Here is a 24163-nt window from a genome sequence, read left to right as displayed (position 1 = left end):
CCTGCTGTTGTTTTTGTCTCAATGTTAAAGTTTTCAGCCATATCTCTGATCTCTTCATTGTTGAATTCTCCACCGTTGTCACTGTACAACCTTTGTGGGGCGCCATGGACACTAATCCAAGTGTGAATGAATGAGTTCACAATTTCAGATGACTTTTTTGTTTTCACAGTACTTCCTGCACTGAAACGTGTGAAATGGTCAATGATGTGAAGCCGACCATACACTCGGTTCCAATTCCAGATCCACTGCCACTGTCTCGTTATATTCAGAAGCCAAGGGCAACCCCACAGCAGGTTTTGGCTTTGTTTTTTTGTACTTCTGACAAATTTCACAGTCATTTACTATTTGCTGTAAACTATGTGCAGTGACTATAAAACAGTTAATACAAGAAAATATCTAATAAGACTTACTATTCCCACACAGTTCATTTTTTACATGAATTAATTATGTATTTATCATCATTTTACTTAGGAAAATGTAGTTCTCAATAAATGTTAATATTATTATGTAGAAATTATTAGAGTTAATCTAATAAATATTACTACAACAAAAAGTTCATTTTTTCAGTGTACACAAATGAAGATATTTTTAGAAATATTTGTAACCAAACTGTTTGTGGACCCCATTTATGTTTATAGTAGAAAAGAAGAATACTATGGAAGTAAATGGGGTCCACAAATGCTTTGGTTACAAACATTTCTCTAAATATCTTCCTTTGTGTTTATCAGAACAACAAAATGTATACAGGTTTTTAACAACATGAGAGTGAGTAAATGATGACAGAATTTTCATTTTTGGGTGAACTATTCCTTTAATCAATTTTTTTAAGGTAAGTGGTTCCAATCAATTTATTTAAGCTACATTTAACCAAAAGTTGTATATTTTATTTTACTTTACTTATCTTTTTTGTTTAAATGTATCTTAAATAAATTGATTGCAATCACTTACCTTTAAAAATGTAGTAAATTCAATGAATAATTTTTTTACAGTGCATTTTTTAAACTTTGAAATCTCATGATTTTTTTGATATTTAAAAAAAACATTTATGAAAGCAAAAAAATCTGATAAATATACACACCTATACACAGCAAAATCTATGCAGTTTGGATTAACACAGGCACAGCCAACATGGCAGAAAAATTGAAAAGGACAAAAATGGGGCCGTGTGAGCGCTATACTTGTATTTTAAATTGAATTGGGTTGAATTTTAAAAGCAAAAAATTGAACTAACCCTGGGATTGTTTTCATGCAGTGTAGTAGGGCATTAAGCCTTTTAACTTTAATATAATTGTTGTTTATATTTAATGTCAAACTATAATTTGTTTAATTTGTGTAATTTAGAATGCTTCAATATGTGATCACTGTTTATGATAAAATGGATACAATGCGAGTAATTTCACTAATTATAGTATTAATATTATTAATAAAAATGGTCCTCATTCTTTTCTTTTAACTGTGTTACAGTTACAAAAACCTTTGTAAACCATTATAATGTTTATTTTTTATCTAACATTCAGGCTTTTATTTTAATGTAGTCAGCGAAAATGTTTTTATTTTTAATTATATAGTTTGTGGTAAAAATCATAGCACGTTTCAGTAGAGATTCTATGATATACCAGTTTGCCCCCCCAAGCTCAAATGTCAAGCTACGCATATGATCTTCACCCAGAAAACAATGTGAGTGAAACGTTTTATCTTAACAGTTAATTAAACTTAAAAAGTTAAGTACAAGGATTTTTTACAGTGTAGCACATTTAATTTGGACACCCCAAACACCCCTCTAGCTCCGCCACCTTATTGGAGTGTTCCACTGGCTGTCTCACAAAATTATGAACGCGCTGAAAGTCGCAGAGGGAAAGAGCTGAAGTCTGCCCTGCTGCCGTTTGCAAATGAAATTTAATGTGGACTGAAGCGATCACACATTCTTGTACAGTTTACGGAGCTAACATGGCAAAAAAAAAATTGGGGGGCTGAGAAGAATTTTGGGGCTAAAGCCTCGTAACTGCATATGCAAGTATTTATAATAGCTTTTTAAAAGATAACCTGTTCTAAAGCCAGTTAGGGTCAAGTTCATTTCAAGTAAATGCGTCATCTTTGTAAGATGTTATTAGAGGCGTTTACCAGTAAGTGTGAGACAAAGCATCAAAGGCGGTCCAAAGGGCTGAGCTTGGACTTGGGACATTGTCTATAAATTTAGGTAGTTGGAGAACTTCCTATTCTAAGAACTTCCCTCCTTCCAGATCTGGACGCCACCAGCATCTCCGTTGTTTAACAGCCTGAATCCTTGTTTGCTTTGAACTTTAGACTGAATGCAATTTGACTCTGTATTTTGTTTTTACTCAATTTGGAAAAACTTTTAATTGCAAACCAATCTCCTTCTACTTGAATCTTAGCTCAGAGACGAGGGAAGTCCTCTGCCAGTCTTGTGTGAGTATGATCTAATCTTAGATTATTACTATTATTGGAGTAATGTGATTAGTATTCTTGCTAGCTGATCTCACAAATTTCCGTGAAATAGTCACGCATTATTTTGCTCAGTTTTGGGATTGTCACTATTTTCACCATTTTATGTACCCGTGCCACGCATTTCTTTTCTGTGTAAGGGTGTGTGTATCTTTTGGTCATGTGATATCCTATCTGAAATCAAAAAACGAGAAACGAAAAATGGCCCGTGATTCGTTTTTCAGTTTCATTTAACAAACGAAAAACTAGATTATATTTAATATTGAAAGTACAAAAATTAGATTTTTCATTTTTTATTTGTGATTTGTATACAAATCAGTTCATGGTATTTCATTTACAGCAGTGGTTGGCGCTAAAACGCCCATTTCATCTGATTGGCCAAACCATGGCCTGGATTTTTTCTGTCAGGCAGAATAAGAGTCGCAGGGTTGTCAAGTTCTTGGGGTTTCTGACGTGAAGCAGCATTTAATGTTTACCCCGCATGATAACTGATGCAGAAATATTTCTGAACACATAATTAGTGCTGCGAAGCTTCGCCTCTGCGACATTTGAGAGATCAGAAGCCATGCTGACACATAGTTTGATGTATCATCTATTATTTCTGTATAGGAGCATACTAGGCACGAAGCGAAGCGATTCACACAATGTATAATATCGATGTATTGACGTATTAACAGCTTTAAAGACGTATTCCGATTCATAAATTTTCAAATCACGTGCACTGACATGTTTTCAGTCGTATTTTCTGACTTATTTAAAACAGTGAACTCATTTAATGTTCACGACTTTCAGAATAATAATATTAAACAAGACTACACTTTAAAACTTTAAAATGAATAACATTTAATCACGTAACCATTTCATTTTGTAATATTTATTTGTTTGCCATGTCAAGGGTTTTTCTCCTATGCAGTCTTATGCAACAATAATTACACCAAAACACAACATAAATTCACAAAAGATGTTACTTTTATTTATTCACTGTAATCCACATCTTAAAAATTCATACGATTGTGAGGAACAGATTCAAATTCAGCCATTTATTCTGCAATCTTGATCCCAAATCTACATTGTATGTTTCAGCATCTATTTAAACAAGTATGTTTTGTGTTTTTGAAAGTTAAGTATTATTACTACATATTAGCAATGAGATCAGGCTAATAATAATTTATGTGGTAAAGTCAGTTAAGGGCATATTATGAAACACAATAACACTGTATGTCTGTATGTATAATTATAACATAAACTTCAGAATTTTCTGTCATGACCATTAAATATTATATATGCACTTACTTAACAATGGTTATCATCATCATTTTTCTATAAAATATAAAAATATCTACTTCTTTTGCTGCAGGTGAAGATATTGCAGTTAGTCCTGGTGAAGAAAAAGGTTGGAATTGTACAGACACAGATTGGTAATATATGATAGGCTACTATAGGTGTAGAGTCAGACTAATAGAGTGATGGATTAAATGTGATACAATCAAGCTTGTGTTAAATCTTTCTGTGTCTTCTTTAAGGAATTGAGTATAAATGGTCCAAACTCCTCGGTCGGTGCTAAATTGAATACAAGTACAGCTGAACTGATGGCTCATGTTGAAGCTGGCAGTGCATCAGTTAATGTCGGCCCAATTGGTGTGAAGGTGGGGGTCGGAATCGATACGGGTGTGGCAATTGGTAAAGATGGTTTGGAAGTTAAAGTCCTGGGAACTGGATTAAGAATTGGTTCATCACCCAAGGTTGCTTTACTTGGTTCAGAAGTGTCATGTTCAGTTATGTAGTTTGTTCTTTGACATTAAATATTTGCATGTAACATTTTGTACAAGACCATGATGTTAAAAAAAACATTTACAATGTTTGTAATGTAATACTATAAACCTACTGTAATTGATTTTCATCACAGAAATAAAGATATAGCCTAACCATGTGTATGTTACCATACATGTGTGGGTAAGTTAAGAGTAAATAGAAAATCACAACTTTAAGGATAACAAAAGTCATTTTAATAGAGACAGAAACTAACTCCTAAGATATCCTACTTCAAAGCAGGTTTTGTTTTTGGAAAATAGGAGCATTTCACTCATTGATTTCAATCTTTGACATGACCTTACTCAGCCAGTATTAAAGATATCATCAAGGTTTTATTTTTCAGAGAATTATACATTGTGAAGGATGACTTTGTGTAGAAAACAATAAATCACAATAAAATTACTTGAGCTGGGTTTTCACAGGCAGGGTCACATATGTACTTCGTCCTTAAGTATCTTGCCTGTTTAGAAATCATCTTTATCTCCTCATACAGTATATAGTTTTTTACCCGCATGCTCATTTTCTTCTGAAATACAACAACATGGTGTAAAAATAAAGAGAGAGAAGTTAGAAAAGCTTGAATTGCTGTACTTATTAGTAAAGGGACAGCACAAAATATTATTTTAAGACTAAAACTAAAAACTAATTAAATGCATGGTCATTTGGAAACCTGTATTCTCCATAATGTGAGATAATTTCTGGTTTAAATTTTACAAGTACATACTGTAAAAATTATACACCATTTCGAGAATTCTTCTAATATTATTTGATTGAAATAGTAAACATCAACTATGTTCTCTCTTGGAGAGCTATTTCACATCTTCTGTTGAGTATTCTGTCAATAAGTAATCAGAGGTGTTAAGTTTTCGAGGATCCTGGTCGAACTGTTCCTGATATGTCACCATCACATGTGCTCTCACACCGTCCCATTTGCCACTTTAGCCTAACTTTTTACTTCAGCTTAAACAGTCAAACTGACGTGTCACATTCCTCTCTGAAACAAATAAATGGGCAATAGAGGAAACCTATAGGTTAAAGACTTTAAAGATGAGAAAATATAATGTGAAAGCCATAAAAACTTTTAGCTCTAAACTAAACAATAAACAACATTTGTAAAAAGATATAGAGTTACTGGGATTTGGTAAAATTCCAAAGTGGAAATTTAAAATGTAGGTTAGAACTTAAACATTTAAGGATATATACAATGTGAATCTGGACCACAAAACCAGTCTCCATTGATGTATGGTTCGGATAGGACAATATTTGGCAGATATACAGTACTGTGCAAAAGTCTTAGGCCACAAATCACCAGCTTTGTTGTTTTAGCAAAGTTTGAAAAACCGTCTATCCATATTTATTTTTTACTCTCTTTTTAAAGATATAAACAGAAAATACAGGAAATATGTACACAAAATTAAAAACAAAACAATTTTCAGCACTAAATGTCTTCTTCAGGCATCAGTCAGTGTTTAGTGTGACCTCTCTTGGCACAAAAGACATCTTGAGGTTTTTTGAGGAGACTGAAGTCTTGAAGTCATTCGATTAGGATGTAATTTCATTTAGGTTTAAAAGATCCTGCAGCTGCCTGCTAAGTGGAAAGGGAGTTTATCCTAAATACTTGACATTTCAGCTTATACTTTATACTGATTTTAATACTACATACACATTTCCTGGATTTTCTGGTTGATGTTCTATAAAAGAGACTGAGAAATAATTATATATGATCACTATACAATTGCAAAAACAACAAATCTAATGGTAGCATTTTGGCCTAAGACTTTTGCACAGTACTGTACAACTATTTGAATCTGAGGGTACAAAAAAATCTAAATATTAAAAAAAATGTCCAAATTAAGTCCTTGCCAACAAATTTTTTTATATATTTATTGTAGGAAATTTACAAAATATCTTCGTGGATATCCTATAGATTTTTGGCATAAAAGAAAAATGTATAATTTTGACCCAATTTATTTTTGAATTTTGCTACAAATATACCCCCCCCCCATTTATGGCTGGTTTTGTGGTGCAGAGTCACATAAAAATGCAGAGTGTTGTGTTAGCAAATGTCATAAGTTTGGGTCACAAATGTGTAACTGCAAGTCACTATGAATAAAAGTGACTGTCTAATGCATGAGTTTTGGAACAACCTCAAAGACTTGATAAGGACTTACAGACATATTTTATTAATTTACTATTTTTTAATGTATAACCTACTTTTCCACAAAGAAGTGCTTATGTGTTTGCCTTTCAATTAAAACATCAGGTAAATGACATTAAAATACCCTGGTAAAAATAAAAGTTTTTTATCTAGAGCTTAAACAAACATTAAGGAGTGGTTTCCTGGACAGGGATTAGCTTAAGCCAGGACTAGGCCTTCGTTTATTTAGGAAATATAACTAGTTTTAACAAACATGCCTTACTAAAAACTTGTGTGCATTTTGAGGCAAAACAAGGGGCACTGATGTATTTTAAGATATGGGAGTGCATGTTGTTTTCAGTTTGGACAACTATTACATTTGTTTTAGTCTAGCTCTAGTCTAATCCCTGTCCGGGAAACCGCCCCTATATAATGTTAACTAAGTCGTCTAATATTACTTTATACCACGGGGCTGTTGAATGCTTTCAGTGTTCCCACACCTTAGTTAACTTCAAATTCAAGGACCTTTTTTAAGGACTTTCCAGGTCCAATACCCTCAACTTCAAGTACTTAAAGGAATAGTCTACTCATTTTCAATATTAAAATATGTTATTACCTTAACTAAGAATTGTTGATACATCCCTCTATCATCTGTGTGCGTGCACGTAAGCGCTCGAGCGCGCTTCGATAGCATTTAGCTTAGCCCCATTCATTCAATGGTACCATTAAGAGATAAAGTTAGAAGTGACCAAACACATCAACGTTTTTCCTATTTAAGACGAGAAGTTATACTAGCAAGTTTGGTGGTACAAAATAAAACGTAGCGCTTTTCTGAGCGGATTTAAAAGAGGAACTATATTGTATGGCGTAATAGCACTTTTTGGGAGTACTTCGGGTCGCCTGAAAAGTCCGCTCCCCTTCTCCCTCTCATAATGGGAGAGAGAGGGTGTTACTGCGGCGAGTCGAAGTACTCACAAAAGTGCTATTACGCCATTCAATATAGTTCCTCTTTTAAATCCGCTTAGAAAAGCGCTACGTTTTATTTTGTACCACCAAACTTGCTCGTATAACTACTCGTCTTAAATAGGAAAAACGTTGATGTGTTTGGTCACTTCTAACTTTATCTCTTAATGGTACCATTGAATGAATGGGGCTAAGCTAAATGCTATTGAAGCGTCGCAGCGCGCGCCAGCGCTTACGTGCACGCACACAGATGATAGAGGGATGTATCAACAATTCTTAGTTAAGGTAATAACATATTTTAATATTGAAAATGAGTAGACTATTCCTTTAATGTGGGAACACATTTCAAGTGAGAGCAAGGTTACATCATGTTACCTTTTAAGATACATTGTTACAGTTCCCTTTCGAGGGAACTCGCGCCGTGTCACTGCGGTGACACTTTGGGGACGCTTCCAGTGGTAAGCGCATCTGAATGCGTATGTCAAAATCAACCAATGGTGAGGCTTAACGACAAAGACAGGGTGACGCAGGAGCCAGGAAGTATATCTGAAATATTGCCAAAGATGGCGTTACAGAGATGCAGGAAGTATGGCAAGGGAGATGCAGTGTCTCATTCCCTTCTCGGGGAACAACAGTTACATACGTAACCTGATATGTTTTCATGTGTCAAACACAACTATGCAAAAAAGCATTCTGGTATGAATCAACATTCGCATACAGAAGATATAAGCATTTAAAGCAAACAGTTTAGCACGTGTGCTTAAAAGGCTAGAAATTGTTTAATATTATCCTACACCACACAGGGAATATGGATTTTTTTTCAGAAAAAAAACCTTGCGTAAAATAGATTCAAGCACTTTCAATGACCTGTATCTATGTATATTTTCAAAAAATTCCCAGGGCCTTGAATTATTTCCCCCAGATTCACAAACTTTCAAGGACCTGTGGGAACCCTGTGCTTTATTCTGATTGGCTGAGAAATGTTTCTTGGGTGCTGATTATTTTTCTGTAAACAGCACACCTAACCTTTTTAAATGTCTTAAAAATAGGCACCAGAGCAATGTTTGTGGTAATCATGCAAGAAATAATTGACTCTGTCCTTTGAAATATTCGAAAATAATTCACACTGACACATCTGCTTTGTGTCGTGCCACATTACCACCTTGGGTGTGCATTATTTTCGAATAATTCAACGGCCCATCGTCAATTATTCCTTACGTATTCAATTATGATTATGATTTTGTTAGCCAACTTAATGGCTTGTTTTATTCATTTATCAAATATTGTTATTATTTTATTATTTAAGTTTAGCTGCAACAGATATGAAAACTCTTAAAACAGTATTCAATAAACTTCGCAAAGAGTTTTGTACTAGCTGATCTGTTTTCTACAAAAAAATCATCCCTCATAATATCAAGAAAATACTGTAAAAATATAACTGTTATCTTTAATATTGACTGCGTTAGATCAATGATTAAAATCACACTTTGATGTTTTAAATCTCATTAGATTTAAGACTTTAGCCTGGATTTCACAGACAGACATGTTTGTATTTATTTATTTATTTATTAAGCAGATGCTTTTATCCAAAGTGATCTGGAAACATCTCAAGCTAGACAAACAAGCAGAAGTAAAAGACATGAAGAAGGATTTTTTTATTATTTAAAATTAAATTTAATGAGTGCATTTAATCGGTTTATAAATTACATTAACACCCTGCATTAAGAAAACTCTCCTTAGGTCATAAGTTATATGGTCTTCCTCAAATATGCTTTCTCAGCATGAATTTACGCTTTTAATAAAACCACACAAGCCCCCCTGGATCGCACTAAATCAACACCTACATTTTAAAGTACAAAGTATAAGTATAGGTTAATGAGTAAATGCTTCATGAACTTTTTTATATAGACTATTTGTTTTATATTTCAATGTATCAATAAAAACAGATGCTAAAAATAACATACTGACATATTCTGACCTGGGTAGTAAGATTAGGTAGGTGTTACACACAAATGGGTGTGATTGCTAGCCACTGACAGATGGTGGGCTGTTATTTGGCAGTCTTGCTCTGTGGTCCACATGGTGTCAAAAAGCGTCACTCTGAACCCACAAGCCTGCATGTGTCACCTATCCTTTTGTTAAGACCCTAAATCTGGAAAATAAAACACTGTCTGGTCCAATATCCCAAAACAAAGAAGAAAATTACACAAAGACTTGTTTCAAAGTCCCTTGGGTTAAGTTTAAACAAAAATAGATATAACTCCTTTAGATGACCTTAAACACATATTGAACAACAAATGTACAAATGTGCAGTTTGTTAGTGTCTAAATATTAAAGCTTCTATTAGAGAAATGTAATGTGAATGTGAGCAAACTTGACTATTGAAAATATTTCTGGTACGCTGTAAAATGTTTTGCTGCCTTACATTTTACTATAAAAATGGCTGGGTTATTTTTGACCCATAATGGGTAAATATTGGACAGAACACACCGCTGGGTTAAAAATAACCCCATGCTGGGTTAAAAATTACCCAATGTTGGGTTGTTGTTATGCAACCATGGTATAATAACCCAGCAGCTGGGTTAAAACAATCCAGCATTGGGTCAGCGGTGTGTTAGTCCAACATTTAACCATTACGGGTCAAAACACCCAGCCATTTTTAGAGTGTATAATCAAATCGGCTTAAGTTATTCCAGCTTAGTATTATTAATATTGGCTAGTAATGCTGTAACTTAAAATTTGAAATTGCTTAACTTATTTTGATTATTTGGCTTACTGATCATTTTTTTACACTGTGAGTTGTGTTGATATAAACACAAAATGCTAGCTAGACTTAACAGGCTGCAAAAACATAAGGAAGCCGTTTGTAAACGCAGTTCACACCTTCAGCCCTGAAAGGGGTGACAAAAGTGAGCGAGCACCATTTGGCGCATCCAAGCAAGACCATTCATTGGCTGATCTGAGCTCTTATTTGCATACACCACAGACTTAAATTCAGTAATGGCAAACACTTTGGTGATAACTTTACTGAGAGGACACCTGAACACAACAGAAACCCTGCACTGGATGGCGTGTTAATACAATCTCCTATAAACATGGAGGCAAGAAAGATGTTAGCGAGACTTAGTTTAGTTGTTGTTACACTCTGGACAGTGAGTGGCACAACCATCAAATATTATACAAACGAAGAAGCCACACCAGGAACTTTCATTGGCAACTTATCTCTGGATCTGAAAATCAACACATCCGAAGAGCTGAACACAATCTTCCGTTTCATGCAGGAGGAGAAATCCTTCATCAACATGAGAAAGCACGACGGGTGTTTGACGGTGGCAGGACGCATGGACCGGGAAAGCCTGTGCCGAAGATCTCCGGTATGCCTCATCAACTTTGACGTTGTCGTGGTCTCCAATGAAAAGTTTCACCTTGTTCACGTCGAAATCCAAGTGAGAGACATTAACGACAACGCTCCCCGGTTTGCGCGTGACGAGATACAACTCGAGATCCCCGAGAACGCGGCCGTGGGCACGAAGTTCCCGTTAGAAGCTGCGAAGGACTTGGACGTGGGAAACAACAGTGTCCGAGATTACAGTCTATTTCACAACAGCCACTTCATTATCGAGACAAAGACTGGGGAGGAGGGCTTTGCGTACCCCGAACTCATTTTGGTGAAAGAACTTGACAGCGAGGTTGAAGACACTTACACCCTTAAAATTACGGCGAGTGATGGCGGAAATCCTCCGAAGGTGGGATCGGTAACAGTCACCGTAAACGTTTTGGATTCCAACGACAACAGCCCTCGCTTTGAAAAAAACTCACTTAAAGTTGAGCTTCACGAGGACGCGCCTGTCGGACATCTTTTGCTTAAACTCTACGCGTTTGATCCAGACCGCGGCGTGAATGGTGACGTGCGTTACGGTTTCATGAATGGGGTCCCCGATGAAATCCAGAACACCTTTGCTATTGACTCGTTTACCGGTGCGGTCACCCTTAAATCACCCGTAGACTACGAGACGAGAAAATCTTACGAGCTGAATGTACACGCATACGATTTGGGTGTTAACTCTGTCCCGTCCCCTTGCAAAGTCACCGTCGAAATTCTAGACGTCAACGACAACCCGCCAAAAATCCACATTAAACCGATGGCATCCACGAGCGAGGGCGTGGCTTACATCACGGAGGCGGCAGCGGTGGAGAGTTTCGTCGCTCTCATCAGCACCACGGACAGGGACTCCGGGAGCAACGGGCGCATGCGCGTCAGACTAAATGGCCACGAACATTTTAAACTTAAAGAGGCTTATGGTGACACTTTTATGATCGTCACGACAGTTCATCTTGACAGAGAAAAGATTCCTGAGTACAATATGACCGTCATTGCTGAAGATTTGGGTTCTCCGCCTTTCATCACTTCGAGACAGTACACTATTAGGGTAAGCGACGAAAACGACAACGCACCACTGTTTAGTAAAACTGTTTATGAAATTTCAATCATGGAAAACAAAGGACCAGGTGCTTATATCGCCACTTTAATCGCACGTGATCCAGATGAGGGTGCAAATGGACATGTAACGTACAAACTTATTGGCAATGAGATTGATGGAGCTCCACTAAACTCTTATGTTTCAGTAGACTCCACTTCTGGCTCTTTATACACCCTCAAATCTCTGGATTACGAAGATCTAAAGCAGATAGATTTGGTTATCGAGGCTACAGATGGCGGCTCACCTCCTCGGTCAAACACAGCTCTTGTAAAAGTCAAAATAGTGGATGAAAATGACAATGCTCCTTTTATTTCTCACCCTGTTTTGGTCGATGGCTCTGCAGATGTGCCTTTACCCTACAACGCTCCAGCTGGTTATGTTGCACTTGCAGTTAAAGCTCACGACATGGATGATGGTGTGAACAGTAAGCTTTCTTTCAGCCTGCTGGAAGACAACGAAAGGATGTTTTTCATAAACAAAACTACAGGTGCGATTGTGCTGAAATACAGTTTGAGTTATAAACAAGGAGACTCTTTAGAGATTAAAGTGATGGTCACTGATGGCGGGAGGACACCTTATTCTTGCACCGCCACTATACGCTTCGTGGTCACAGAGGAAGAGCTATCTGATGAACATTTGGTTGTATCTTTTGATATGAATGATGTGGAAAAAAGTGAAGAGGAGAGGACCAACCTCAATGCTTCCCTTATCATTATTGTTCTTCTCGGAGCCGGTTGCACGTTCTTATTGGTTGCCATTATTGCAGTTGCTTTCTCACGCAGACCAACTCAATCATACTTTGAGAAGAATAATAGATTGGAAAGAGTCATTGTTAAGAGTCCAGTCTCGGCAAACAGTATTGACTCGTCGGATTCCAGCAGTTTTCATGAATCTGGTGCTACAGTCACTGAACAGATGTCTTCTACAAGAGAGGATTCATCTTATGAGGAGCATAGTCAAGATTCAGACAGCAAGGTAGAGATTTTTGTTGTATATTTACTTTTAGGCAATTCAGTCATTCATCATCCACAGATTGCTAATCTATCCCATTTTTTTCCATACAGGTGTTCCAGCCCCTCTTAAAAAGGACACATTTTGATTCGGTTGCTATGTGGCAAGGTGACAGACACAGCCAGCACATAAGGTTAGTTGTGAATAATTTTATGCAATACATTGTGAAATTTAGAAAATAATTTTTTACTATCATTTATTTGAAATTAAGTGATTTTATGTGGAAATCAGATAATGAGTCTTGGATTTTTATATTTTCACAGCAGGATTCATACTGTTGATCAGACAAGCATAAGGGACAGTGGGAAAGGTGACAGTGACATCAATGACACAGACTCCAATATCAGTGGAGATGCAGACACAAAAATTTCTAGTAGTGGACATCGGCGAGTTATGAGTAAGTGTTTGTTGTGAGCATCCTTGCCTAGATGAGAAAAAAGCTGGGTTATTTTTAACCCAACAGGTTGACTTCAACCCAACCTTGGGTCAAAAAAGGGATAAAAAATAACCCAGCATTTTTAGAGTGTAATTCTACACTGTAAATAAACGTATCATTTTTCATTTGAATTAAATTGACTAAAGGTTAATTTACTATTCTTGACTAGTAAATACTTGCTGTAACTTCTGAAAAAGTTTTAATTATTTTGATGTTACAGTACTGTGGTTCTCAATTTTTACACCAAGTACCACATCAGAAAATATTTGGCTCTCGAAGTCAAGAGACCAATATAATATTAAACATTAAAATGCAGTACCGAAGTAGGCCTAACTACTCATCTCCAGCTATGCAGTGCAGAGTCATTCACTTTAAACTTTGTAAATACACAGTTCATACAGTGCACTGTGCTTACTGCTTACAACCTGATTCAAATTAAAATGTACCTAAAGGTTAAATAAAAACTGTACAGCACTTAAAGATTAAATGAAATGTATTGTACTTAACAGTTTGACATGATAGTTCATTGCCATTTCTCACTCTCATGTTGTTGCAAACCTAAGTTTTTGTTCTGATAAATGAATATTTTGAGGAATGTTTCTAACCACACCGATCAGAAGCCCCATTGACTTATGAAAACATTTAAGTCCATGGGGCTTCTGATTGGATACAAACATTCCCCAAATATTTGGTTTCATCAGAAGTATACACTTCAAAACAATTGCTGTAATTATGCAGCTGGTTGCCAGTAACTTACTGTAGAAAATAAAGACATTTTTTGTTCATTTAACCTTAAACAAACTGTTGCCAGTAAATAACAAATGTATAATCTACAGTGCGCTACTGGCAGTAAAACCCTGTAATACTGTAATTTCTACAGAATATTTTTTACAGTGCATGTTTGCAAAACATGAGTAAATTAAAATTTTAATTGAGTGAACTATCCCTATGAATTTAAATGTGACTCCACTGCGTACCACTAGAGGGAGCCCATGTATCTACCATACAATGAAAACCATGTTGCTATTACATTAGTGTAACATGCATTTGTGTGACAGAAAACACAAGTTAATGCATTCTGAAATGATTAGCATCAACACTACTGCCATAAATAACAGATGAATGCTTTTTTTTCAGATTCAGTCTGTTCTGCACCACTTGGTGGACTGGGACCAGAAACTAAGGGAATCCCAACACACAGCTTCAGTGCCGGCAGCAGTGGATACCAAATAGCCTACCGAACAACGTGCAACTATTATTCCTCCCATCAACGTCCAATTCCTTCAGCCCACCCCAGAGCACCTGGACATTTTCTAGACCCTGTGTCATGCAGAATTGGAACCATTTCACCAGATTACTACAATCACCACCACAATCCCCATTCACACCTGGGAAGACTACCACAAATCATTCCAGAGGATTTAGTGGAGGTCACCTCAACACCATCAGCAACCACTTTTTAAAAGACTGATCACGTCCCAAAGCAGTTATTAAATACAGACTGACCAAACACTTTGAGCGAGCTTTAAACGAGCATATAGTAATATTACAAACTATTTAATTTTGTGTATATAGTGTTTACTTTGTAACTAATGTAAATAAATACTACATTTAAAAATAACCAGAAGCTGGGATTGTCACTTTATTTCACACCCTCACTTCTCAAAGCACACCAAGTCTAACTTAATTTCACATGAATGCCTTAAATTTATATTTACTGAAGGGGAAATAAAGGACATGACATTATGCTGTTCTTATTTGTGCCATGCAGGTTGTGTAAATAAACAACCAATTGCAAAATATGCCTTTGAAAGATTTATTTGCTTGAGAAATGGAGCCATGCACTACATTTTTGTCACGGGCAAACAAGGTTCAATCCAGCTTTTTTGAAGCCTTCTCTTTCAGCTTTCTTTTGTGAAGCATAAGATCTATGTAAAGCACGTGACCAAGAACAGTAGAAGCGCAGATAATCCCTCCATGAACGGCACCAGCGTAACCATTTGAAAACACATCTTGTCCTGTGATAAAGTAAAAAAAAATATAATTTTATATACGTTTCTAATTGCATACACTTATAAAACTTACCAGACAAGTAGAGGTTTTTGATGGGTGTAGAGCTCCTAGTCTTGGCAATGTTCAAAGGCTGGTCTCGCTCCAAATCATGGTCCGCTGACAGCATGGCTCCACGTGGGGCTCCTAGTCCATGCATGTTGATCGGGCTGACGGCATGGAGCACTGCCACCTAAACAGAAACAGTTGCTAAAAACCAACTTCAAAGAGACAAACACACCAAAAATGGTCATATCCATACCTTCTCTCTCAGTTTGGGGAAGTGTTCACAGGCCCAGTCAAAGATGTTATTGGCAAACCTCATTTTGTAGTCTTCATAGGCCTTCTGGTCTGCCGCAGGAAGGTCTTTCCACTGTTCAAACCACTCATATTTCACAATGGTATGAATGACCATACATGTCTGACCTTTAAAGCAAAACCAGTTCCATTTAATGGATTATAAAAAAGGTACAATGATCCACAATGCATGCACTATAACACAAAACACCTTACCTGGAAAGCGATCCTTTGCGTTGGGGTCTTTAGCAGAGGGGAAGGAGATGTAAATCATTGGTATGTTATCAGGGGCTGCCTCTTGGGAAGAGTTAAAGTACTCATCAGCCCTAGAAACAGAGGCAAATTTAAAACAAAGACACTGAATGTACACAAAATCGCCATTTTTGACAAAGTAGCTTTTTACATGGCATCGATGTCGTTGTTCTTAAAGAGACGGAAGTTGGTCGAAGTGATGCCAAGCTCTTCTTGTGTACCATTAAAGCCAGCAAACACCTGAAAGAATCCTCTGCTCAGTTTTAGATGTTGTAGGCACTCCAATATTTCTGCATGAAAGAGGCAAATATTCAATACCGGTACTTGAAGACGATAACAGTAAAAACAATTAAAAAAACAAAATATAACCTGGCTGGGTCTGGATCTCTGGAGGAAGCAGCTTCTGGAATGTATTAAATACACCAGCGTTTGAAATTACAACAGGGGCATTAATGGTAACCTCCGAATCACCTCTGGTCACAGTCACACCTAACAAAACAAGAAACTTGCCATTTCAAAACAACCCAATCAAAGTTTTTGGTGACTGAAATTGCATTGTTACATCACCCACCACAAGCAGCTCCCTTCTCCACAAGTATGTCCGAGACAGGTGCTCGAACCATCACTTGGCCACCATGCCTTTGAATGAACTTGATAATGTGGTAAGGGATCTCACTAGCACCCCCTTTAGGATAAAATGCACCACGCTTGAAGTGATGGAAGAGTACGGCATTGATCACACAGCTTGCGTTTTTAGGAGAACAACCTATATAGGCACAGGAGAAAAGTTATACACCAAAGCAACTAGAACCAAAACCTCGGTAACACATCACTAGCAGCAGCGCTTACTAAGCATATTTTATGGTTAACTACACCAATTAAACATGGTTTTAAATGTTGGGTAAAAAAGTATAGCCTTGTAAATAAGGAACTAAATTTAACTGGAAATACAAATTTTAAACTAATTTCTACTGCAAAAAGAATAAAAGCTCAATAAGTAACAATTTAAAAAGAATGCCCATTTTAAATATTAAAACAAAACTAAAAGATTCAGTGCTAACCAAATGCCACCCTGCCAGTGAAATTTGATTTCAATTATTGTCCTTGAATTAAAACTGACATGACCTAACCCAGCTAGTACTAAAGTTAAAGGTTAAATTTCACAGAATGTTCTTTACATTATGTAGAAAACATTAATCCACAAAGAGATGGGTTTTTCACATTAAGGGGCTCGAATCATGCAAACAGGACCCGGTGAGATTGAATGAGTTAGGTGAAAGAAGGGTACATCTCACCATAGAAGAAGCGGCAAAAAACGGTTTGGAGATCCTTGTTAGCGGTCAGGGAACGGAGCACATCTGCAGTGCTGGATCTTGCATACTTGAAGATCGGAGAGATCAAGTCAACTATCCCAGTCGCCAGTATGACCCGAGCAAACCATAGAGGGAATACCTTCAGCATACACAACATATGGATTTTCTCTGTGCAAATCTATAGATTAAAAAGAAAAGATTTAGGAAAATGTGCAGACATAAAACACCCAGAAGTTATGCTGACAAACAACCTTGGTAATTTTGAAGAGCTCCTCGACAGCCTTTGCATCATTAGGAAACTGCTTTTTTAGATGAGCCTCCATGTTTCGTTTGCCAGAATAAATGGTGTACTTCTTGGCCTCTTGCCCTTTTCCAATGACGACTGTATCCACATGAGGTTCGAGTTCGGCAAACTTCAACTGGCCGTCAGTGATTTGGTCAAACGTAACTTTCAGAAGGCTGTTCTCATGGACCTGCCCCAGGCCGTGAAATGCTGGGGGTAACATTAGATTGTTACACAAACACTACAGCAACATATTGTTACACCTTAAAGGGAGTTCACCCAAAAACAAAAAATCTGTACACATTTTTTTCCTTATGAACACAAAGATAAATATTTTGAGGAATGTTTGTAATTAAACTGATCATAAGCCCCATTGCCTTACATAGTATTTTTTACTACTGCGCAAGCAAATGGGGCTGATCGGTTTGGGTACAAACATTGCACAAAATAGCTATTCATGTTCAGAACAGAAATGCATACAGGTTCATATAACAAAACGAAAGAGAATAAATTAACAGTTTTGGTGAACTATCCCCAAGATAATCAATTAAATCAACTAGTAGTGGAAAGCAGAGCATGCATACCCATATCAAAATCAAAGCCCTTTTCTTTAAAAGACTGACACAATCCTCCAGCCTGATCCATTTGCTCCAACACCAAAACCCGTTTTCCCAGCTTGGCAAGCAAAGCTGCAGCTGTTAACCCACCAAGACCACTACCAATGACAATGACATCCAGGTTGGCTTGTATGGCATCCCGGCTAAACTCTGTAATACAAAACACACATTAAGTATATTGCGATAGTAGCTAATAGCCATTGATCAAATACACAATGGTAAGTTACTTTTACCTTGTCTTAATACAGCATCCTTTGTTGCTTGGCTAACATCTTGAGGGCCAGAAGAGCTTTGAGTGGTTTTGCATAATGAACTTCTCTTACCTACTAGATACCAATATGTCCCACGCGCCCAATCCACAAACCATCCTAGGAAGATTAAGAGCCACCTCATTGCAACAGAAAGCCAGACACCTCCAACACCGAGTTCAGTCGAGAGCGTTTAGGAATAAACTTCCAGGTGTTTTTATTCACGACTTGATTGGATACTTCCTGTGCATATTTAATTAACATTAGCGCCTCTATCGGGTCAACGTAGGGCTCATAAGGTATACGTGTGTTTGATTTAATGAGGCTCTGCGCAGACCGATCGGCGTATGACATCGACATATCGCGAGAGCGCCTTGGAATCTATGGATCTCGCGATACTTTGATGCGCAGCGCATCTTAAAATTTTAAATTCACTTTAAATAAAACTTGGATGTTTAACTAGGTAGGGTAAAATATGGAAAAAACTTAATTTAAATTCACAAATGGGTTAAATTCACATAGCGTTGAAGCAACCCGTTATTTTAAGTGTTAAAATAATTAATGGATTAATGTTTTTAAGCAGGCTAGGTCATGATCATGCACAACACTTGAAACTACACTCAAATAATAACAGTTTGCCTTATAAAATCGTTTAACAGCAAAATAATCAAACATCAACGTGAGGAAAATAAAAATGATGAGGCAGACTTTTTGCCAGTTATTGCCAAATGTTTTAGATAAACTTTATAATAAATTATAAAACACATACTAAATACTATTTATATTGTTCTCTACAGTAAACACTTTTTGTGTCCTAACCTGCCACAAAACCCATCGAATAAAAATGATTTTACATTTCTGTTACGTCATTCTCGGATGGCTTTGATTGGCAGCGGAATGTTGGGAGCGCAGATGGCCACGCCCACACTTATTGGCGATGCAGCTGCACGCTTGTGCTACTGGGCTTCTGATCGCAACATCAGAAATGATAAAAGTTTGCTTCTGTAAACACTGAATTCTGTTCGTTTTGTATGTGGCATGAACGGCATATACGAAAAACTGCAAGCTGCATAAAGAAAAACAAGAGACATGGTGGAAAAGACGCACGGGATTCACTTATCCAAGACACAAGTTGGGACGACAGGCAATGGTGAGATGTGTGTCATTTCACGTGTGTCATATATCACACTTCTGTTTTGTTTTTAAACGATTGTTGTGACATTTTAATTAAGTTTCGTAACATTATAGATTACTTTACTTTTTTATTTACCGTTATTTATAATAATCCAACAAATTATCGTGATGTAATGATCTTGCCATGCAATGATGCCATCATTACAGTAGGGGGGATTGTTTTTTGCCATTCTTTTTTTCACGATTTATTTGAGAGGAAAAATTAATGTGAGAAAGAAATGAGTCAACAACAGGAAAGTTTTATTTTGTGCACGGGTCACTGGTCCTAAAGAGCTCGTAAAAGGTGAACTTTTGAACTTGGGGAAACGGTAACACCACCCCCATCCAGAACATTTTTAGGACATCAGGAATTGGGTCTGCTTTATCTGAACAACCTTTCTTATCTGTGACACACAATTAAGCCTAAATACTGATAAATACTAATAAATATTTGATTAGCTGCTTTTGAGCAGTTCCAACGTTATGGGTTATGGATGTGACATTTTTAGTCAAAAAATAAAATTAGAGAAGTATCAATATATTGAACCATCTGTTTATGTTTTCATACACCTCTAATAATTTAGTCCATCAAAAAAATTAGTTTACGCATGTGATTTCTGTTTTAGATGAAGGAAATATACATGTTTGATAGATTTGACAAAACGGACAAACATTTTTGGGAGACAACATAGTTTGTATTAATTATGCGAATAAAAATGCACAAACCAGAATCAGTAATACTCAACAAATGAAGAAGGGATGGCTTCTAAAAACAACAAACAATTATTTAATAAAAATTTTGTGTGCACATTTATGAGAAAAAATAGCATTATGCATGTGACATTTCTCATTTTGGATGTGACAATTCTAAACTCTCTGCTTACCTAAGTAAATAATAATAATAAAAAATTAAAAACCTTGCATGGGTATTTTAAGACACTAAGGGGTGGTTTCCTGGACAGGGATTAGACTAGTCCTAGACTAAAATAAATGTAAGAGCTGTCCAAACTGAAAACAACTTGCACTGACATATCATAAAATACATCATACAGGTTTAGAATAACATGAGGAGAAGAAAATTATGACAGAATCTTTATTTTTGCGTGAACTATTCCTTTAATACTTTGTTTATTCATGGTAAGGTTGAGATTTGAATGGAATTGCCAGGTTATTTGTTTGTGATTTGATCCATGTAGTTCAGTCAATTCTGACTAGCTAGATAAAGATTCAAAATAATGAAGCATTTTCGTACGTTACTACAAATTATCTTAAGGCTGTGAACATGAATAAAGCAATTTATATGCTTAAAATAAATTTTATGTAATATCAAAAATAAATAAATAATAAATAAATAATATCCACCGTGGAAGGCAAAGTAATCATTTGAAAAACCTTAATAGTGTTCTGTGGCTCAGTTGGTTATGATTTGCCAAATCCATGAATGTAATGTAAATGCCATTTAAACAAATATTTGCATATTTGGGCCTACAACAACTTCAATAAGCAACATTATTATTTTATGTCATCCCTCACAATCTTACATGGCCAAGAGATTCAGATACTGAAAGCATGTGAAGTGACTGAAGTTGACAGTACAGGTTGCCATATGTTTCTAAAAAAAATCAGTTCCACTGTAAATGTTTGTTTTGCTTTTAAGTTTCCTCCCAACATGTTTATCTAAATGAAATCAGTGTTTTAACCCGTCAACTTAAGAGTGTGAGTTTGAGCTGTTCCACATTTTACACCTTCCTATAATTGACCTAGATTGGCCAGATTAGAGCCATAAAATTCAGTTGTTTGATCTCAGTGGGCTGTCTGAAGGACAGAAAAATAGCTTGTGTGGATGGAAATGTGATGCTTTTGAAAGCCACTGCCATATGGCATTTAAAAAATTTGTTTCTGTTAATGCCCAAGGTCATTTGCCATTTTTGAGAGGTGTTAGAGTTGAAGATAGGATTGATATTAAGACCGTTTACAGTACTATTGGTGTTTCTTCTTCTTCTTTTTTTACATCCAAAAGAATATTTCAGCTTCACTTTCATATAATCCAAATGAATGTGTTTGGTTTAGTGTATGAAAGAGTATGTGTGTGATTATATAATTGCAGCTACATTTGGTGTCCAAAGTCATTATTTTTTTCAAGCTTTTTTTAAATTGTTATATTTGAATGATTTAAAATTTCTGTATTCATTTTCATGGATCACAAGATGTTACAGACCATAATAATATAACATTTTCTGTAAAAAAAGTGTCATATAGCTAATAATCATTTTCTGTTTCAATTCTATTATTGTCAAAATCCGTTAGCAAAGTTGAATAACAGTGTTGACCGTTACTAAACGTGTCAGTTCTGCTATGTACTGTCAAATATGTTACTTTACTTTGTTAACAGAGTTTTGTCAACATTATTGTGTTCTTATGGCTAGGGCAGGGCTATATACCGAGTTTTGGTCATATATCTATATTTTTTTCTGAGCGCTATACAGGATGAGATCTATATTGGTGTGGTGTTATATGACGCTCCTTTGCAAAGGAAGCTCTGCACACTAAGGATAAATGTAAACTTTTCAACCAGCTTTTAAGATAGCACCTGTATATTTTCAAACAGGGAGAAAACTTGTGTCTTTTAATTTTATTTTCATCATGCAAAAAAAAAAGTTTGTTCCACATCATTATATGACTTACGTTTGGACACCAAATGGGTCTGCAATATGTCTCACATTCATGATAAAACTGTATACAAAGCTAATATTAAGTTTTTCTTATCTCTGCAGGTTTCTATGGTGAGCCTTTAGATGCAGAGGATCATGGGATAGGTATGTCCAATTTTATTTCATACAAAAAAGTAGATCAGTTTATTTAAATTAGATCAGTGTAGTTGATTCTGATTTTATAAATAAATTAACTCTTGCTATGCTTGTTGTTATTTAAACATTGTTTATGGCTCTGCTTAATGGTTTGGTGCACTCACAATTTGTTCAACTCCATTTGTCATTTTATCCTTTGTTCAGGTTATAGTGTATCAACATTAAATGTCCACTAGGGGGCTGTGTGGTGCAACAATCTGTAGTGCAACTCATGTCCAAAACAATTTAATGTTTACATCAAGACACAATTAGAAAAACTTGAAAATGTATTTATTATAAGCTGACTAACTTTGGGTGGATCTGGTGCCTTTTTATCGTGGTCCTTTAGGATGTTTAGGACCAGGTTCAGCTCAAGTTAATTTTTTTTACCTTTTTAGTGTTTGTGGCATTGTGATGCTGTTTAGACTCTGTTTGTCTCTCTCTCTCTTTCTTCTTCCTTTAGTTTTTTACTGTCTGTATCTGTAGTGCCAGGTGGCATCTGGGGTCGTTTTTAGTTCAACCATTGCTGACCTTAGCGTGACTGCCACATGTAAACCTCTGATCAGGGAGAAGAGGCATGGGGGACTTGTTAAACCAGTGTTTTAGAGAAAGGCATTTATTGTTACTGACACGTGGAATTGATTTATGAGCTATAGCATGACAGGGCTGTAAAATGGGGGTGTGGGAGGGGCATGTTTGTCATCTGTATACATTTATATAATCCACTATCTCCACTTTTATTTTGCATCTGTGTTCTGAAACATTTTGTGAATCAGCTTTTTAACTTTGTGGGCACTTGTATCTCCCTGTATCTCTTTTCAATCTAGGGCTGCGGCTGCGTAATAATTGCAACTAATCTATAGCAAAAGAAAAGTTTTTGTTTACATAATATATGTGTGTGTATTGTGTATAATAATTATGTATAATAAATGCACTCACACATGCATGTATATATTTAAGAAATATTTAAATTTATATATAACTTATGTTATATTATATAAATATAAATACTTAATATAAAAACAGATTTTCTTCTTAAAATTATTCATGTGTGCATATTTATATATATACACATAATTATTATAACACACACATATATGATGTAGACAAAAACTTTTTTTTCCCGCAAACAATTAGTTGTTATGCAGCCCTATTTTAAATTTTTATCTTCTATTCCTTTTTTTGTCTTTGTAAAACCGGTTAATGTACATTTACTCAAAGATGGCAAGCAGTCATCTTTAAACTTATTTGCTGGCCTTATGCTATTTGTGGAAGTCAGAGTTTTTATAAGTCCACCTGGGGCCTGTTTCAGTAAGCAGGTTCAACCAACTCTAAGTTAAAACTTGAACTCTGAGTTGACTTACTTTGAGATAGGAAACTCTTGAGTTTTCGGTTACAGAACAGCTGATCTGAGTTGGTTCAATCGACTCCGAGTAGGTTGACTCTGAGTTAAGCGCGTGCACGACCACTATGAAAAGCCATCATCAATGGAGCTCCGATATTACGATTCACCATGGCAACAGCACATTAAAAAAAAGAGGGCTGAATCCTTTTTACTACTAAAACTGATAGTGTTACTGCAAGTTTACATGCTTACGAGCATATATTTTAAAGAAAAGGTTGTTGTTGTTGGAAATTGCTACTCTAGTAAATGCATACATTTAATTTTACATCACGGTTAAAACATCAGAAGTACATAAACGGAGGACTGCACATTATTATATTAATTTGCATGCAGATGCAATCCCATGGACAAAAAGATGACAGCAGCTCAGATAAAAA

The 24163-nt window shown here is 36.1% G+C and overlaps 3 protein-coding genes across 3 annotated transcripts in view; 2 read left to right on the top strand and 1 right to left on the bottom strand.

Annotated features, from left to right (window-relative positions):
- The first annotated feature begins 10178 nt into the window (after nt 1-10178).
- Nucleotides 10179-14924, top strand: LOC129414819 (protocadherin-8). Its single transcript, XM_055168925.2, has 4 exons — nt 10179-12831; nt 12921-13000; nt 13131-13264; nt 14441-14924. Exons 1-4 carry the CDS (start codon nt 10471-10473, stop codon nt 14764-14766), a joined length of 2901 nt encoding a protein of 966 aa, XP_055024900.2. The 5' UTR covers nt 10179-10470; the 3' UTR covers nt 14767-14924.
- Nucleotides 14925-15105: 181 nt separating this feature from the next.
- On the bottom strand, nt 15106-18564 carry retsatl (retinol saturase (all-trans-retinol 13,14-reductase) like). The gene is made up of 11 exons (XM_055168926.2): nt 18348-18564; nt 18082-18264; nt 17466-17707; nt 17197-17392; nt 16473-16667; nt 16271-16390; nt 16053-16191; nt 15866-15975; nt 15615-15778; nt 15389-15545; nt 15106-15321 (listed from the first exon to the last, which is right to left on the bottom strand). Exons 1-11 carry the CDS (start codon nt 18505-18507, stop codon nt 15176-15178), a joined length of 1812 nt encoding a protein of 603 aa, XP_055024901.2. The 5' UTR covers nt 18508-18564; the 3' UTR covers nt 15106-15175.
- Nucleotides 18565-19267: 703 nt separating this feature from the next.
- The window catches only part of nr6a1a (nuclear receptor subfamily 6, group A, member 1a), a 113563-nt gene continuing 108667 nt past the window's right edge, over nt 19268-24163 (top strand). The window contains exons 1-2 of the mRNA XM_055168135.2: nt 19268-19512; nt 22310-22351. Of these exons, the coding sequence (XP_055024110.1) occupies nt 19452-19512; nt 22310-22351 (103 nt within the window). The 5' untranslated portion in view covers nt 19268-19451. The remainder of the gene's footprint in view (nt 19513-22309; nt 22352-24163) is intronic.

Source organism: Misgurnus anguillicaudatus, chromosome 5 (genome assembly GCF_027580225.2).
Source record: "Misgurnus anguillicaudatus chromosome 5, ASM2758022v2, whole genome shotgun sequence".
In the NCBI taxonomy this organism is placed as follows: Eukaryota; Metazoa; Chordata; class Actinopteri; order Cypriniformes; family Cobitidae; genus Misgurnus; species Misgurnus anguillicaudatus.
This window is presented reverse-complemented; position numbering and strand designations above follow the sequence as displayed.

What these genes read in the sequence shown, in the direction of transcription:
- LOC129414819 (XM_055168925.2), top strand. Translation starts at nt 10,471, where the DNA reads ATGGAGGCAAGAAAGATGTTAGCGAGACTTAGTTTAGTTGTTGTTACA. An exon ending in AGACACAGCCAGCACATAAG is followed by an intron (nt 13,001 to 13,130) that starts GTTAGTTGTGAA and finishes ATATTTTCACAG; the next exon opens with CAGGATTCATACTGTTGATC. An exon ending in TGGACATCGGCGAGTTATGA is followed by an intron (nt 13,265 to 14,440) that starts GTAAGTGTTTGT and finishes CTTTTTTTTCAG; the next exon opens with ATTCAGTCTGTTCTGCACCA.
- retsatl (XM_055168926.2), bottom strand. Translation starts at nt 18,507, where the DNA reads ATGAGGTGGCTCTTAATCTTCCTAGGATGGTTTGTGGATTGGGCGCGT. An exon ending in GGATGCTGTATTAAGACAAG is followed by an intron (nt 18,265 to 18,347) that starts GTAAAAGTAACT and finishes TTTGTATTACAG; the next exon opens with AGTTTAGCCGGGATGCCATA. An exon ending in TCCCCAAACTGAGAGAGAAG is followed by an intron (nt 15,546 to 15,614) that starts GTATGGATATGA and finishes GTTTCTGTTTAG; the next exon opens with GTGGCAGTGCTCCATGCCGT.